The 17,597-nt window shown below is 48.0% G+C and overlaps 3 protein-coding genes across 8 annotated transcripts in view; all 3 read left to right on the forward strand.

Annotated features, from left to right (window-relative positions):
- Nucleotides 1-8,802, forward strand: part of sik3 (SIK family kinase 3) — a 31,255-nt gene extending 22,453 nt beyond the window's left edge. For all 3 annotated transcript variants that reach the window (XM_035623275.2, XM_047335421.1, XM_047335420.1), the window contains 10 exons: nt 758-877; nt 1,249-1,307; nt 1,517-1,626; nt 2,077-2,240; nt 2,366-2,490; nt 3,227-3,984; nt 4,081-4,235; nt 4,599-4,728; nt 4,814-4,940; nt 5,162-8,802. In XM_035623275.2, the coding sequence (XP_035479168.2) occupies nt 758-877; nt 1,249-1,307; nt 1,517-1,626; nt 2,077-2,240; nt 2,366-2,490; nt 3,227-3,984; nt 4,081-4,235; nt 4,599-4,728; nt 4,814-4,935 (1,743 nt within the window). In that variant the 3' untranslated portion in view covers nt 4,936-4,940; nt 5,162-8,802. The remainder of the gene's footprint in view (nt 1-757; nt 878-1,248; nt 1,308-1,516; nt 1,627-2,076; nt 2,241-2,365; nt 2,491-3,226; nt 3,985-4,080; nt 4,236-4,598; nt 4,729-4,813; nt 4,941-5,161) is intronic.
- On the forward strand, nt 7,800-14,594 carry LOC118299480 (transmembrane protein 25). Of its 3 annotated transcripts, none has more exons than XM_047335422.1 (9): nt 7,800-7,928; nt 11,057-11,172; nt 11,300-11,656; nt 11,743-12,033; nt 12,199-12,330; nt 12,418-12,451; nt 12,686-12,798; nt 13,702-13,791; nt 13,927-14,594. In XM_047335422.1, the coding sequence occupies exons 2-9, from the start codon at nt 11,064-11,066 to the stop codon at nt 13,998-14,000; spliced, it is 1,200 nt and encodes a 399-aa protein (XP_047191378.1). In that variant the 5' UTR covers nt 7,800-7,928; nt 11,057-11,063; the 3' UTR covers nt 14,001-14,594. The 3 variants fall into 3 exon arrangements, with proteins under 3 accessions (XP_047191378.1, XP_035479175.1, XP_035479176.1); XM_035623282.2 differs by lacking the exon at nt 7,800-7,928 and adding an exon at nt 9,645-9,942; XM_035623283.2 differs by lacking the exon at nt 7,800-7,928 and adding an exon at nt 9,645-9,942 and having other exon boundaries at nt 11,060-11,172.
- Nucleotides 14,595-15,920: 1,326 nt separating this feature from the next.
- The window catches only part of LOC118299483 (T-cell surface glycoprotein CD3 gamma chain-like), a 3,658-nt gene continuing 1,981 nt past the window's right edge, over nt 15,921-17,597 (forward strand). Inside the window, exons 1-4 of one of the 2 annotated variants that reach the window (XM_035623285.2) lie at nt 15,921-16,078; nt 16,236-16,315; nt 16,494-16,697; nt 16,830-16,967. In XM_035623285.2, the coding sequence (XP_035479178.1) occupies nt 16,261-16,315; nt 16,494-16,697; nt 16,830-16,967 (397 nt within the window). In that variant the 5' untranslated portion in view covers nt 15,921-16,078; nt 16,236-16,260. Of the gene's footprint in view, nt 16,079-16,230; nt 16,316-16,493; nt 16,698-16,829; nt 16,968-17,597 lie in introns of both variants that reach the window. The other variant, XM_035623286.2, reaches the window with a different exon arrangement.

Consider the following 17,597-nt stretch of genomic DNA (forward strand, 5'->3'; position numbering starts at 1 on the left):
TCGTGCCAGTCGGGGGAACGTTGGGCCAACGGGTCAGCTAGGTGATTACGCATAGTGTCAAACTTTGAGTTACACCGGGGAGATTTCAAAGTCGATGAAAGTGTTCAGCCTGTGAATGCTAAACATAGTGAACTAATTACACTTAAGCAGACTGGTTAGTGCTCGAGATTTGTCTCCGCAGGAACTGCTAGCCAGATGGGAATTGCTTTCAAATCCTGTAGCGGTTACATTTAACCACTTACTGCTGATTAATTGACGACTTGCTGTTGATTAATTATTTTGTGTTGATAAAATCAACAGCGTGAAAGGAACAATAAATGAAGATTTGAAGTAGATTTTGTTCATCAGCTTATACTGGATGAGTTCAGCAAAACTGAACTGCAGCCATCGTTCACGAGTGTGTGTGTAGGATGTTATTCTGGATACAGTGCCCCCCCAATTTTATTTTTTTTAAAGAACCCCTCTGCGCTGGAAGTTTCCGGTTTCTTTGCCTCACATTTGCATATCCGACGGCGATTGTTTTTTTCTGTATTTGTGACGTACAAAATGTAACTTGCACAGAAATCTCCTACTCCAGGAGAGGAATGTGAAAACACCTCTATTGTGCCAGCATTTGCTCAGATGGAACTCCCTATAGTCGATGTCAGAAACAGAATAAAACACTTTTTTGTGTGGAAGGGGACTTGAAATTCACTTAATTTCCCTCGTCAGCATGCAAATATTAAGCCTGCAGAATATTTTGTCTGTTTTCCAATAGGAGTGTGAGCAGCTCCAGAAGATGTATGCTGCCCAGCAGGATGACCGATTCCTGGAGCACACCCAGCAGCAGCATATCCTCTACCAGCAAGAGCAACAAATCCTCCACCAGCAAATCCAGGTACTGGGAAGACGGAAGATGTTAATACGAGTCCAAAACTACACTGGCGTCATAATGAGCGCCATAATGTTCGCAGTAGCTTACAGCCATGTCACCCGACTTTTTTTAAAAGCGTCGTTATCATACTTCCGTTGTATGATGAAAGCTTACAGCAACTCGTACACGCGTCATAGGAAAGACTAAATTCTTCCCCTGAGGCTTCGTTGTGGCCTCTCTTTTCCTCCTGATCTCGAGTCCTTTCTTTGAGACACTCTTACTCAATATTTGAATTTATATTAATTGATGCAATCAGCCCAACATTGTCATAATCGCATGAACAAATCGTGTGTTATCCGAGCTTGAAGCCAATTTTAATCTTTCTCCTCCTGCAGGGTCTGTCTTTAGGCCACGGAGAGAGCCAGCCTAGTCACCTTACCCACCAGCTCCAGAGGTGAGCTCACGCACGCACACGCACACACCCACAATCACAACACACACACACACACACACACACGCACACACATTACTCATCAGCTATTGAACAGTGAATTTGATACTGTGGTGCAGCGCGATCGACAGAACTGTTACATCACATCATCGTCGATTCTCTCTCTCTCTCTCTCTCTTCTCCTCTTCTACTCTTGTCCTGTCCTCCCTCAGGTTGCGTATCCAGCCCTCCAGCCCTCCGCCAACACATCCCAGCAACCACCTCTTCAGACAGCCCAATCAGAGCCCTCCGCTTGGCTCTGCAGGCTTAATGCAGGGGCACGGTTAGTAATGCCATCGCTTAAATACTTCTTGTACAGTAACAGGAGGTGCAGCTGTGGATTTATCTGTCCAGTTATTTCAGCCACACTTTTGTTTTGTTTTGTTTTCCGTGGTTAATCACTTTCTTTTAGGCTTATTTTATACAGTCACTTGCTTGTCATCTAAACAATGACATCTGACTCTCATTTATTGATATTGTATTATGAATAATGTACTACGACGACTAAGGCTACATCCATACTATTACGGTTTCTGTTTCTGTGTAATTTTTCTGTTTGGGAGAATTTAATTGTTCCCTTACTCTCATTGCCAGAGGGGTTTTGGTGGGTCAAAGAAAACATCTTTGAAAATGTTAGTCTCCCCTCTCCTCTCTTCTCCCCTTCTCTTCTCTTCCATTCTCTACTCTTCTCTTCCCTTCCCTCCTCCTCTCATCTCCTCTCCCCTCCTCCCAGGAGGTCCGTCATCGGTGCAGTACCAGCATGGTGCTCAAGCACTGTACCAGGGCCAGAGTGGTAGCCCGCCCCCCACAGGTCGAGTTGGTTTACCAACCAATCAACAAGCACCTTCAGCCCGCCCCACTGTCCCATTGGCCCAGGGTGTACCTCAGCAACAGCAGGTGACTGCAAAGAACCAAGATTTTTTTATTGTCTCTGCTTCTCACATATTATTCTAGGTTTGATATTCAAAGGTGATACTGGGATTAATGATGCATATCAACATTGATTTTTTTTTTTTGTACAGGTGACCATTCAGGTGCAGGAAGTGGAACTGGGAGGTGGGGCGCAGAGACAGGGCGGCTTTTTGTCCACGCCAGGACACAGAGTCCTCGGGAAGCAGCTGAGCGCAGACAACGCCGAGATGCACAGGTGACCCCACCCATCACGTCACCACGTCCCCTGAATGGCCCCCCACCCCCCAGCAATACCAATGGACAATTTCTGTGTCTTTGTAATACTCATCATGACCTCACACCCTGAACAGACACTTGCATTTTTATATGTTTTTCATTGTCTGTTTCTCTCTGTTTTGTTTCTTTACATTTCTGCCATTTCCTTTGATTTTTGAAAAAAAATTGTATTATTACTATTATTGTATTTTAAAACTTCACATAGTAAGACTGTTACTCAGGCCAGAGATTATATGTCTGAGGGGGAAAAACAATGAGGGAATTATTTATTACCTGTGTTGAAAATTAATTAAAATGTGACATCGAGTCTGCCAGAGATGACATCCTCTACAAATTCTCCGCTGCACAGTAGCTTGGTGAGTGGTTGGATGTTGGTGTTTTAGGAGTAACAGTGTATGTTGAGGTCCCAGCAGTTGGAATAGTAGGAGATCAGTAGTCCTGTGACCCCCCTGACATGAACAGACCCCTGTTACCAGGACTGCCTTCGCTGAGAGAACATCTTCACACCTCTCAGTGAATACTTGAACCTGGACCCAACCTGAAGTGTTGCTAGACTTACTCTGTGTGTGGTGATCTAACGAAAGTCTCCTGTAGATTGTTGAAAGCTCGTTGATAAAGTTTATATATTATTGGGAGCGTGTTGCTGTTCGACAACAGGTCGCCAATCATCCTCTGCGTTCCCTCTTCCTCTCCAGTCGCAGCCTTGGCCGCTTCACCTCGGCCTACGAGCAGGCCCAGTTCAACGCCCACCTGTTCGCTGGTGAAGCCGCCGCCCGGGGCGCCTCCGGGGTGGTCGGCTCCTTCAGCCCATACCTGCAGGGAGCCTCCCTCAATGTCCCCGGCCTGGAGGGTTACCAGGGCGGGGCAGTGGGGACCAGCAGCTATGGCCCCCCTTCTACACTACAGCAGGCCCTGCTCTCCCCGACTCCTCTGGACTACCGCCCCCCACAGCAGCACGTCACTCCCACCCTGCAGGGCCTCCTGTCCCCCCGCCACTCTTTAACAGGCCACGGCGACCCCAGGTTGCCCCCCCAAGACCTGGCCGCCCTGCTGAAGAGGCATAGCCCCCGGCCGTGCCCGGCGACTCCCACGCCGCCCAGCGGTCCACCCCAAGAGTACGGAGACATGCTGCTTCTCCACCAGCTGAGTCAGGGTGAGAGCTTGGAGCCACAGGCGCCACAGGGTGCCACTGGAGGCCAGCACTACCTCCACCTCCTCCAGATTCGACCCCCGGAGGTCCAGCCGCAGCAGGCAACTTGTTCCAGCTTACCTCACTCGGAGAGCATGGAGGAAGACGAGGCGCCGGCCAGCTACCACCACCCACACGAGGGCCTGCTGACCAAGGCAGGAGAAGGACATGAACTCCTGGGGCCCCCCAGAGGAGGCACCCCACCCTACAACTCCCCAACACACAGGCATGGCGGCTACATAAGGAATGCTCCGGCAACAAGAGGTAAGACACGTCTACGTAGAAAAATATCGGAGCAGTTCATTATTTTTTTTTGCTCATAAATTGATTAAACAGTGTGTTCTCACTGTCTTCTGTCAGAACCTGAGCATGTGGATTGCAGGCCCCAGGGCCAGGCCATGGAGGTGCCTGATCACAACGGTGTGGGCTATTCACGAGGCCCCCAGGGTGACGCCTATAGGTCCCGTGGACAGCTACAGCGCCACCACACCATCCAGACCTGTGACGACGCCTACGTGAGTGGAAATCTGATTGAACTCATTCCGTTAAGAGATGTAATTTTAAGTGTGATGCTAAAAGCATTGGCGGGAACGATCACACATTTATGCGGTATATGGCGTATGTTGGAGAGAATCAGCTGTTAAGAGATAGCCAAGAGAAAAAAACTAATGTTTGCGTGACTGAATGAACCAATCCCTTACATTTAAATGATTTCTGAAAGCCACTGAAACACAATAAGAATACCAAAATCTTCCAAGCAAAGGTCTGAGTCATCGTATCTGCCAGAAGCTGTTCATTAAGAATCAATAGGGGTTGTTGTTTCTTCTTTTTTTCCTTCCTATTCTAAAAAAATCTGCTCGCTCTCACTTCCTGCTCAGGACCAGGCAGAGCCCATGTCTGGAATGAGCCTGTTGGCCGGGAAGGCTTTAAGCTCTGCTCGCATGTCGGACATCCTCAGCCAGACGTCACTGACAGGAAGCCAGCAGCTGCGCCAGCGGGAAGAGTCGGGTCAGTAGGAGTCCTGAGATTACCTGAAATGGGGGGAGGTGATTCTTTGTCCGCATTACTAAAAAGATGTGCGTTTCTCATGCAGTGTGCGATGTGGAAGGGGAGCTCCACGCAGCGGCCTGCTACCCCTCCTCCTGCACCAGTGACATGCTCCTCAGCTACAAGCCCCCGGACCTGCAGTACAGCATGGAGCAGGCTGGGGTCTAGCACAGGTACACGCATTAACAGAGCTCAAGAGTCTATCTTCACCTGGATGACTTCGAATGCATTAAACATTTCCTTCAGTCAAAACATGTTCTGTGATCTTTGCAGGATAATTGGTTTCACATGTTTCACATTAGAGATTATATACAAAGCGAAATGGTGGAGGAAAAGCTCTTTAAATATTGTTGTTTTTTCTTTTCCCCCTCTCTTTCCTTGTGTCTTCCTGTAGGAGAAGTGTGTATCCTGTGTACAGCGGTCCATATCAGCCATCCTGAGTTGTGTTGAGTTGAGCAGCATCACGCCAAACCACCGTCGTCTGACCAAGCGGGAGAGGGGGGTTCATCTGTCTGTCTGTCTCCATCTGTCCCTGGGAGGGCGCGAGAGGGGGGAGTGTGGGTGGGTGGGTGTTGATTTCAGAGGGGTGGGGGCGTTTCACAGGTGGGGCCTCGGGGGTTCAAAGGTCAAAGTGCCAGTATTTTCTGCACGGACATCCAGCGTTCACTGCTGCAGGATGTCTCCTCTTTTCAACTCCCGTCGGTGGATAGATCGGGGTTTCCGCTCCTCCCACTTTTCGTCTTGACCCCCCTCACCCTGTTCTCTTACAAGCGTGCCCCCACCCCCACCTGCTGCCCTGACGTAACCCCCTCCCTCCCCTCCGTCCCTCGTCCTCCTATTAACTGTTGGCATATGTCATCAGGTGCCTCATTGGCCAAAGCATTGATACAGTCACAGGAACATGGAGTCCGACACACACACACACACACACACACACACACACACACACACACACACACACACACACACACACACACACACACACACACACACACACACACACACGCTGCTGCCACAAACCCAAAGTATTCACGTTAGGTCTGAGTGTGCGTGTGAGTGAGCGATGGATCAGGGATGAGCAGACGTGAAGGCATTTCCGAGAGTCGGTCTGCTCCTCCCACCATCTCCCCCCCCCCCCCATTCCCACACTGGGCTGACACCCCGACAGCGGCGGCCCCCCTTCTCGGCTGGGCGGTGAGTGTTTTGGATTAGTCTCCGACTGGGGCAAAACAACCGCTCTCTCCAAAGACGGAGCTCAGTGACATCGCACAGGACAAACCAGCTCTCATAGTTTTCTTTTTTGTTGTTCTGACATTTTCTTTCTTTCTTTTCTTTTCTTTTCTTTTCTTTTTTCTTTAAAAAAATTGTTTTTACGGCTGATGTCCATGCAGGCATTATGGTCAATATTGTTACTCTTGTTGTTATTACTGTTTCCTGTAAGAAGAAGTTTTATTATAATTAATATTACTATTATTATTATTATTATTATTAAAGGAAAAACAGTTCTGTGTTGCAAAGACGACAACATTGTTCTTTGATTACTTAAGTAATTCTGCACTTTCGGTTCAAGCTAATCCTCTTGTCTGTTTCCACTCCTCCGCACCGCCCCTTGCTCTCCGTCATGCTGTTACCTCTGCTTCTCACCCCCCACCCCCCTACTGTCCCCACCTTGTGTCACCCCCTTTCCTCCTTCCTCCTTTTCCTTGTCAGTGACAGTGTATTGCACTGTGGGTAGATTTACCAGACATTTGCTCCTTTTCTTGTACAGTGATGCCATGTATAGAACGCTATTGCAATTTCTGTATCAAAATCTTTTCTTTCTTTCTTTTTTTTGTGTTACCTTTTTTCTGTTTTTAGATGATGTTGGGGAGGCTTTTTTTATATTGGTATTGTTTATCATTTGTACTTCAAAGTGTTCTCTTTTTTTGTTTTTTTGAGTCTGAGATTTCTAGTCAAAAGAGGACGGAGGGAAGAGAAGACACTGCTCTTTCTGTCCCCTTTAAAAAAAAAAAAGATTGTTCTTATTTGTTTTAATATTATTATATTGAGACAATAGAATAAGAGGAGAGTGATTCTTTTTTGTGTTGCTCTTTAAAAGTATCATTTCAGTCCTTGATGTTGTCGTGACCGTCATTCTCGTTGATGTTGGGGCCTGTTCTTCTGTCAATGGGCTCGTTGCAGGCAGGCTATACAGGGTCAGGCTTTGGGCTTTGTCTGGGGTCGGTTCGGGTGCTTACAGAGACTCGACGCTCTGAAAAGAAGACAAAACAAAAAAAAGGAAACAACCCACAAGGGAATAACTTGTAAAATAGCTGACATATCATCCTAAACATCACAAGTGTGGAGGCGGACAAAACCCACTTCTCGTTCTCGCCGCCCTACCTGTCCGCTGTGATCCTCCCGCCACCCACTGCATCGGCTTCTGATCGGACGTTGCGTCACGGACACGGCCCCCCCTCCTCGCAAGCTAAACCTTTTTTGTCATGGCAACCAAGGAGGAATCCACAACTATTACTCTCTCTCTCTCCTCCCCCCCCCACCTTATGGTTTTCTTCAACTTATGTCGGTCTTGGAAGAGAGGATCTGAATGAGGCAACGGCTACATTTCACAAAACGGTTAACGGATCCTGTCCTTAGTTGGAAAGACCCGGACAAACCTCCACACCATTTATTTCAGGAAGGTGACCATAGGAATTAACTGTTTCTATTCCTGTTGGCAGCGAAAGAGCTGACGGTTGTGGTCGGAGCAAGGCGACGTGTGCCCCCGCCCCCCCCCCCCTACCCTAAAAACATGTCTACCGAGGTCTGAGCACCTTTTGAAGCCGCGTTGAGCTAAAGCACAGCCCGACGGAGGCCACAGCAGAGGATTGAACACAAACAACAATTTCTTTAATGGTTTAACCTCTATTTATCCTTCCGTTTGCAACACCCCGGGAGATTGAGTCTATATTGGGCCGACAAGAGACTGGTGTAAAGAATATAGCTCCATGTTTTTGTTTTGTTTTTGTTTATACAGGCCAGATTTCCTAATCCCCGGTTGACACATTGTTCGCTGTGTACATCTGAGAGTCGTCGACGGTCCCATGCAGCGCCTGTGCTTTCCATTCGCGTCACGTCACTTCCTGTTTACCAGCGGTTGCTCTCACCTCGGATACCATGAGGTGAGCTTCATCTCTGAAACAAGACGGCTGTAAAAAAAAAAACTGTGGCGAGGGATTAGATTCAGGGAATTGACTCTACTCCGATTCCCTTTCTTGGATCTGTCTTCCTAAGAGTCAATTGATGTCTTGTTTGGTAGGAAACAAAAGAAAAAGGCAAGCTGGTCATTCCTCAAACATTTCCCTTCCAGCTCTCATTCGTTCCTCTTTCAGATCTCACCTGCTGTTGTTTTCTCTCTCTCTCTCTCTCTCTCTCTCTCTCTCTCTCTCTCTCTCATTGTTTAATACCAAAACTGAGATCTGGAAGAGAAGGAATCGAGGACCTTTCGACTGGAATCGCAGAGGAAATGTCTGCGATGGAAGGCATCGCGTGTGTCTCTCGTCCCACGACGGGGTAGAAACTCTAAAGTTAAAGAGCAGCGGCTCCGCTCTGTCTGACGCTGCGGCCAGTCGCTTTCGGGTCCCTGCGACCAGAGGCGCACAGGAAGAGACGGCCGGAGCGAATGGAAAGCGCCGCGCGTGACTCAGAGATACTGAGGAGGGGAGAGAGCTGCTTCACACATTCTCCCTCCTGATCAGACCGACGCTTCTCCCTCCCCCCCCTTTTTTTTTCTGAACCTTTCCATCCCTGAACTGCTGCGTTTGTTTTGTTTTGCCCCAGCCTCACTTTTTCAGCCGGCCAGCTCTCTTGCTCCACTCCTTTTACTCCTTATAGGTTCATTTCACTTTCTTTTTTGTTGTTGTTGTTGTTTGTTTTTATGTTCATTTCTGTTGAGTACAAAAATACTAAAGTGCAACAACAATGATTAAAAAGAATATCAACCAAACTGAGATGAATAAATAAATATATATAAATAAAGAAATAATTTTAAAAGGTCATGTCTTTGTGTTACTTTGCTTATGCGCCCGCCGAATTCACTGCAACATCTGAAGCATCCAAGTGAATTACTGGCAAACACAAACTTTTTTCGAGTGTAGAGGGTTTTTAAAATCTGCAAAATGAAGCTTGTATTAATAACTTGTGGACAATATTTCTTCTTTCATTCTGCAGCTGACAGAGATATCAAAAATATCGAAAGTCTGACGGGGAAATGGGCAGAAAGTAGCCTTTGCATCTTGGAAGATGCAAAAGACTTTTTTAAGTTGTTATCGCTGCATCTGGGTTTTTCGAGCGTGTTCAGTGATAAATGGACGGAGCAGATTACAGGTGTAGTAGGAGGGTGATAATGCAGACGATGAGGTGGGGGTCTGAGGATGGGGGGTTGTAGAGGCCTATCAAGATGGAGTATTGGCTGTTCCCATCGGCCCTGCTCTTGTTCCTTGTGCCTGCCTGTTTGGCTGCATTGCTCCGCGTGCCACTGCTCCGGTCTGTATAGCTGCACTGCAGAGTCTTCCCAGTGTGAAGTAACTGAGCTCAGACCCGTGTGAGCCCTGAGGCCTGATGATGGCTGATGGGGGAAAAGAAAAGTGTTTATCCCTCCCAACTGACACTTTACTCTCTTCTATCTGCCACCACATCGTGTTCAATTCCCCAGTACATTGTGAAAGGATTGATCTTTTGCATGGAGATCCTCTTGTCTCCTCTCCTCTGCATCCCCGTCCCCTCTCCATCCCTCCCTCTCGGCATCCTCTGCTCCTTTAACCTGCCTTCACCCTCTTCTCCCCCCCCCCCCTTTCCCTCCATCTCCTCAGCTGCCCTCCTCCCTTCCCACTCTCTCATAGTGGCGTCAGCGTGACTGCCTGCGTCAGCCTGCCCTGCCAGCCCCTGCCAGCCAGTGAACGCCGCCACTGGAGCTGCCGTATACCCTGCAGAGAGCCTTGTTTGTGTGTGTGTGTGTGTGTGTGCGTGCAAGTGCAAGTGCATGAGCGTACGCAGATGGGAAAGCAACTGAGTCAGGGAGGGCTGCCTCTCATCCCCCCGCTGTTACCACCATCCTTCACTCTCCCTCCTCTCCGCCTCTGCTGCCATGGAGCTCCAGCAGGCTGAATCACAGCAGCGTCTGCACAAAGGGCTGAGGTAATTCGGTGTGCGTGTGCGTTTCCTCCTTCTATTCCTCCATTGCTGCATCTAAAAGTGCACACGCTGAAATGCCTGCATGCAGCCTTGCAAAGCGCAGTGTGTGTGTGTGTGTGTGTGTGTGTGTGTGTGTTGTGTGTGTGTGTGTGTGTGTGTTTGTGCGCCTCCACTGTGATATGTAACCCTCAGCCTGTCAAACTGCCCTGATTGACAGTGCAAATCCAGGACCCCCTGCCTGAGTGCAAAGAGCAGTAACACCGTCTGTCATTGTGGAATTACACTGCGTGTGTTTCCCTGATGGCTCAGTTCCTGCTTTCGTGCAAGCTGCTCGCGCTGATCACATGACCCAGAATCGCAGGCACAGCACTAGACGTGGTGACTAATTCCCAGCACTGGCTGTATGTACTGTACGTGTGAACACTCACCATTGCTCCAAGCGGGCCTGTGAATGTTTTGTAAATGTGTTTTTCCCGTGACGGTGCGAGTCTGCTCATCAGAGAGCGGGGCAGTGAATTATTGAAACGTGAGATTGTTTTCGTCTTTATTGCCTTGCTTCTCAATCTCACCCAGAAATGTGTGTGTGTGTGTGGGGGGGGGGGGGGGGGGGGATCCTACAGGCAACCTGGTGCCTGTAGGATTCGGTGCCCGCGGCGTATACACACCCACACTTCAACTCCACCGCTGGCAGGTTCTGGTGCATTATCCTAATCTGGGCCGATCCGGCCCCGAGCTCCCACGGCCCCGAGCCGAGATGAGGCAGACCCACTTCTTTCCAGCTTCCCAGATTTTCGGGTCAAGTGGTTTGACTCCATGCTGCTTCCTGTGGGGCCTTATGAAACCTTCCCTTTTTTCCAATGCAGGACATCATTTCTGTAAACAGAAATTCTTTCCCAGACATTGCATTTTCTACCCTCGATGTACCACAAATGAAATACCTCTCACTTTTCGCCCTGTATGGACAGAATTTCCGTAAGCAGACGTCCGAAAAACCTCAGGCTGCTGAAACCACAGTTTATGGCCACGGGCACTGGTTGCGGTTCGGGTGAAGTGAACTTCGTGTGTATTATTTTACTTACAGTAACAATTATGTGATTTTTTTTCCTCTCTCTCCAAGCAGGTAGATGTGCACGTGGTGCTCCACCCCGGCCCGTATGGAGTGTGTGTGGCTGAGGAGGTGGGCACCGGGCTCCGCTGTCGTGCTCCTTCACACACTGGCCTTATCCTGGACAGGTGAGGTGCACGCCGCTACTCGGCCAAAAGATTGTAGTGATTATTTGTTTTGAGAAGCGATGCTTTGTCCGTTTTGATAGGTTCTACGACGACAAACCCTAACGGTCCAACATTATAACACGCACAGGTGCGATTGAGCCCGCCCCCAAAATCGATGGACGGCACCGGGCAGCGGTGACGCTGCAGGAGAACGCGACGCACCGGTTCCACTGCCACTCAGACGGCTGGGATCCCCGTGCTCCCCCTTTGCTGACCTGGTACCTGAACGGGCAGCAGCAGGGGGCGCCGCCACCCAACCGCGGGCGCCTGGTGATGACGTCGCAGGGAGACGCCGAGGTCGTGAGACCGGGCACCAATCGCAGCAGCAGCAGCAGCAGCACCTTCTCGCTGCAGGCCAGGAAGTGGGACAGGGAGCTGGTGTGTGTAGCGTCAAACCCTCGGACAGGGGAGAGCTACAACGCCACCGTCACACTCAATGTCCAGTGTGAGTCGTTGTGAAATGTTGCCACTGCACCCAGGTCATTTCCACTGATGCGATGAGTGATGTCCTTCCCCTCGTGTGTCCCGCAGTCCAGCCAGAGATCCTCGGGTTGAACGCCCACTACAGTGACGCCCCAGACCCCGGCCTCTCGCTGGTCCTCTTCGCCCTGGTGCGGTCCAACCCGCCGGCCACCATCACCTTCGTGGACCAGTCGGGCCAGCTGGTGGCCAACGCCTCCGACTTGCTCATCCTGGACTCGCGCAGCTACCCCTGGCTGACCAATCACACGCTGAGGGTGACGCTCAGTAGCCTGTCGGGGAACGTCTCGCTGAACGCCAGCAACAGTGTGGGAACAGTGCAGAACAACCTCACACTGGCAGGTCGGTGCTGGTGATAGGCAAAGGATGAGGCCAACCGTCTTCTGGCGTCAGCCTCATGTTTACCGTACAGATACGAACGTGGTATCACTTTCGCGAAAGGGAATGAGCACAGCTCAAAAATTTGTTGAATTACTCCTTTAACTCCCTCTCGCCATCTCTCTCCAGAGTTCCTGCAGTCTCGAGTGGAGGTGCCCATGCTGGGAATAGTGACTGGGGGAGCCATGGCCTTCATGGCCCTCCTCATCCTCAGTCTGATAGTTCTGTGCCTCATGCAAAAAAACAAAAGCAAGTCCTTTGGTGGGTCCAGTAGAAATGTAGTAGTACGTAATATTATTATAATAATATGTCAGCAGGATGATACGATGTCCTTGTGTTATGTTACAGACGAGCCAGTGGAGATTCTGATGACCAAGAAAAGGTAAACAAACCCTTCTGTCATTAGATATTAGGGAACATAATGCTGGATACACTGTGTGTGATGGAAGCAGATATCACACAGGAGTAGGCTTCCAGCGCAAGTCCACTGTGATATTCTCGGTAGCAGATTTGTCATTTTGCTTTGGCATTAAAACCCGACGTTACATACAATCACCTCCGCGCGTCACTCGGAGGGAATCCGACCTTTGATACCTGTCCAATGTTTCCCGCACAGTTACTCTGCCATTCTGAAGGTGGCGGAGAAAGCTGATAAGACCTACATCCCAAGAGAGAACATGTCTCTGCCTTCCAACATGCAGCTCAACGACCTCAGCACTTTGAGAAGAGGTGAGAGTTTCCCCACAGTGGCATGATTTACCAAGTGCGTTCTGCAGCTATGGTGTTTCATGTGATATGGACCGTGTGCTCAAATTCACATGCATATTCCCAATTAAATTAAAAATAAATACAAAATTGTGATCTACTGGGTTGGACAGAGGAGTTAGTAACGTACTCGGTACTCATGGGTCGGACCGCACTTCGAACTCAGAACTACGTCTGGGGTGTAGTTCCCGCTACAGCAGTTGTCTCCAGGACCACGTTTTGTTCTGATGCACACGCACACGCACATGCACACTGTCGTGGGCAGGTCATAGAATAACTGCTAATTGTGAGCATGAGCGTATTCGTGCCGTGGGTGGGCTGACTACTTCATGGGCTGCACAGTCACAGCAGCAGAATTAATGTTATAATGATATAACCAGGAAGTACCTCAAAATAGACACACTCCTATGAACAATTCGATTTCAACAACGACTCAAAGAGCCTGCCCAAGTGAATTTGACACTGCCGTGGTAGCCCACGATTTGCTGGTTGTATCCTTGAAAAGGATCCTGTCGTGCAAATTGCAAATTCAGATGAAGGGTTCCTGGAAGGACGGCATCATCCTCAGCTTCGCGCATCAGCTTCTTCTTCTTCTTCTTCTTCTTCTTCAAATTTTGTCTGTGATCGATGAACCTGAAGACGACTTTACGGTTCCGTGACGGCAGCCGCACTATTTCTCGTTCTAAAAATGACCGTGCCCTGTATCCCCCCTCACATGGAGGAGGGGAAGGATGCGGAATCAAAGGTATCAAGCTCCTCACCGAACGAATGAATAAGAACATAGATAAAGTCAAAATATGTGAAGTTGTTGTTAACGTCTCTCTCTCTCTCTCACTTTCTCCTCCACCTTTCTCCATCCTCTCGTAGCCCGCGAGGCGGCCCAGCACAACAGTGTGGGAGAGGAGAAGAAGGTGGAAGAGGAGGAGGAAGATCTGTCTTTAGCCTACGCCGCCAGAGGTCAGGGAAAAAAATACACTTTGATACCGCCGCAATTTTCACTATTCACACTTTAGCCTCAGTGCGGAGCAGCAGCGGTATCTTTTTCCCGCGATGCCTCCTTTCTGAATTCTTTTCCCCCCCATTGATTGGCAGGTTTTGCCAGATATCCGATGGTGGGCTACATCTACAAGGCCAATAGCACAAGCAGTGAGGAGATCTGGCTCTGACTTACCTCAAAGTTAACACACACACACACACACACACTGTACATGCATGCATTACTACTTGCAACCGTTGCAGCTGTCCAGGAGGAAACCCAGAACAACTGCCACTCGTCATTCAACCAATCGTCACCAGGATGAGCAGGTCCCACAGACCGTAGGTTCGTTGTGGAGTATTTGTATGTTTCTGGAACCCACGTACAGTATCGTTACACTCAGACTCGGGTATCTACGCCCGCTCATGTGTCGTCCCTGACGATGGAAAGTTTGACCTCCGCATAACAATGTTCGTATTATGAGATGCCTTCGCTAAATGATTTCCATTCCTGTAACCACAACATGCTCATGATGTCGTCCTCCTCCCCCGCTGCATTAATGGAATGCGTTAAATGTTCTACGCTTACACCAGAATGTCCAAAATAACGTACTGTGTGTGAGACTTTGACTAATGCTACACCCAAATAAGGTGGTACTACATAATTATGGAGTATTTATTTGTATATGGACATGTTGAGCGTTGTATATTTGTATGCATATGTATATGTGTATAAAAGGGGGGCATCCAAAATAAAAGATGATACTGAAATTGTATGAAGGAAACACTGGACTTGCTGTGGTCTTAATAGCGCTCACCAGGGGGCGCTGTGAGGTGATTTATAAACTGGAAGTGATGGAGGATTTTCTTCTGGCTCAGTGGTGTGTGTGTGTGTGTGTGTGTGTGTGTGTGTGTGTGTGTGTGTGTGTGTGTGTGTGTGTGTGTGTGTGTGTGTGTGTGTGTGTGTGTGTGTGTGTGTGTGTGTGTGTGTGTGTGTGTGTGTGTGTGTGTGTGTGTGTGTGTGTGTGTGTGTGTGCCAGGTGTTAGCTCTGGGTCACAGGTGGCTGTGGCTTCTCTTCAAACAGGAAACAGAATTGTGGTGTTGTTGGAGCTTATTGTCTTTGCTGTCGCGTCTCTGCAGCTCCTTCAGCGCTTCACAGGGAATTGTAGTCTGCCACAGACAGAGTGGGACAAACATCCACAACATGCAGGGAATTAAAACATTTTGAATCTGAGCACACACACACACACACACACACACACACGCACACGGTTTGTGTCCATGTATCTGTTTTAGCGGATGGTGTTCGCAACAGTCAAGAGTGTTGACAGACAGACGAATCATTTCAGCTGCCATGACGCTGGTCCTGACTTTATTTCCTAAGAATTTAAAATGGAAATTTAAGAAAAAGTAAGAAAATTGAAGAGGTCTGATAATCTGCACCGTATGGCACAAACGAAAAGATGTCAACGGTATAATTCGTGTCAGATTTAGTTTGTTTGGTGAGGAACTGGTGAAAATGTTTCCTGTCTGGTAATGTGAAGGAAAATGATGCACCAAAGTGAAATGGGTCCCACCCCGACCCGTGTTCCGTCGCCCCCGACGACCCGGTCCAGAGCTTGTTTCTGTCTTTGTCTGCTCCGACAATTGTTTGTCCTGTGTGCAAAATCTCTGCACAATTTAAAACTCCAGGAACATCTCTGCGGTGAATACGGATCATTTACTTAAATATGCTATTCACAAGTAATAGTCCAGAAAATTTCCCCCTGTGTGTTATATATTCTACGTTTATTGTATTACTACATCACTGATGCCGTTGCACCTTGCTGTTGATGATAGTAGCTTTTTTTATATAGCCAATAACAGTGCATCATATTTGATGAGCTCACTGCATATTCTTTTGTCTGTGTAAAATCTAAAAATGAGTTTTGCCGTCAAGTAAGAATACAAGTACAATCTTTCTCTGGCTGCAGAAGTGGCGAGGAGGTATACGAGTACTCGAGTAAATGTACTTGGGTAGATTGCACGTGGTGGCAGTTACTGTGAGTCACAGAGACGCCATGTCTTCCAGATGTACAACTCAACAGAAAACACAACCAATCACACTCAACTTCCGCCTCGCGCACACACACACACACACACACACACACACACACACACACACACAGACACACACACACACACACCCCGTCTGAGGCGTTTCGACGGAGACTGGATGCTCTGACGGTGGAGACAGGGCAGCTCTTCTTTTTTGCAATTTTTTTGCAGGTCTGTACTTTTATTTCAAATTTGCCGTGACTCTCGTCTTCTGTCTCGGTCTCGCTTAAAATGGTTGCCTCGGAGGACCAGAAAATGGCGTCCTTCCGTCGCATTCTCGCTTTTGTACTTCACGCTGGTCTGAGTTATCTTCGCCTGTCACCTGCAGAACTCCGAGGAGGGAAAAACGCACGATGAAATGCCAACGGGTTTTGCCTGCCTGTTACCTGCTGCTTTGGACACTGGCAGGTGGGTCGCCGATACAAATCGGTCTTTATGGGGTTTTGAGAAAAACATATCCTTTCAATCGTTTGAATGGCGGCTCATTGCGTACCAGCTTCATCAATTCCTGCAGGGAATTTACAAGAAGCAGTCCAACAGTGAGCACATGGTGCAGGTTTAACGCCTTTTTTTTTTACATTCACAGGCTCCAAGGCAGCCGATAAGATAACAGTGAAGACGGTATCCGGCGGGGTGAGGTTGACTTGCGAAGGCACAGATGCATATTTCAAAAAAGGCGAAGAGCTCGTGAAATCTCAAGAGTTGCCCTACAAGGACGGGGCGTCGGGAGAGTACACATGCGTCCATAATCACTCAAAGTCAGAGGAATACATCTTTGTGAAATTTCGGAGTGAGTTCGGCGGCAGCTGAGTCTGAGTCTGCGGCGTGAAAGCACTCAAGAATAATAATGCAGAATGTAACATGAATCATACTTGGAATCTTTGTTTCAGATTCTTAATTCGGTGTGTTTTCTCGTGTGCAGCCTGTGACAACTGCATAGAGATCGACCCAGCTTCGATCCTCGGCCTGGCGGTAGGAAACGTGTTGGCAACGATCGTGCTGGGAGTGGCCGTCTATCTCGTCGCGTCTCAGAGTGGTCCAGTCGCCTCTCACAAGAAAAGTATCTATCTATCTATCTATCTATCTATCTATCATCTATCTATCTATCTATCATCTATCTATTCATCTATTCATCTGTCTATCTATCCATCTATCATCTATCTATCTATCTATTTATCTATCCATCTATCATCTATCTATCTATCTATTTATCTATCCATCTATCATCTATCTATCCATCTATTCATCTGTCTATCTATCTATCTATCTATCTATCCATCTATCTATCTATCCATCTATCATCTATCTATCCATCTATCTATCCATCTATCTATCTATCCATCTATTCATCTGTCTATCTATCTATCTATCTATCCATCTATCATCTATCTATCCATCTATCATCTATCTATCCATCTATCATCTATCTATCCATCTATCCATCCATCTATCTATCTATCTATCTATCTATCTATCTATCTATCTATCTATCTATCTATCTATCTATCTATCTATCTATCTATCTATCTATCTATCTATCTATCTATCTATCTATCTATCTATCTATCTATCTATCTGTCTGTCTGTCTGTCTGTCTGTCTGTCTGTCTGTCTGTCTGTCTGTCTATTTATCTACATATCTAAATATCTACCTATCTATTTATTTACTATCTATCTTTCTATCTATCTAC

This window comes from Scophthalmus maximus, chromosome 11 (assembly GCF_022379125.1).
Source record: "Scophthalmus maximus strain ysfricsl-2021 chromosome 11, ASM2237912v1, whole genome shotgun sequence".
NCBI lineage: Eukaryota > Metazoa > Chordata > Actinopteri > Pleuronectiformes > Scophthalmidae > Scophthalmus > Scophthalmus maximus.

Excerpts from the sequence above, each read along its gene's own strand:
- LOC118299480 (XM_047335422.1), top strand. The coding sequence starts at position 11,064 with ATGTGCACGTGGTGCTCCACCCCGGCCCGTATGGAGTGTGTGTGGCTG. Across the intron at positions 11,173-11,299 it reads ACTGGCCTTATCCTGGACAG|GTGCGATTGAGCCCGCCCCC; the intron begins GTGAGGTGCACG and ends TAACACGCACAG. Across the intron at positions 12,452-12,685 it reads ATTCTGATGACCAAGAAAAG|TTACTCTGCCATTCTGAAGG; the intron begins GTAAACAAACCC and ends TTTCCCGCACAG.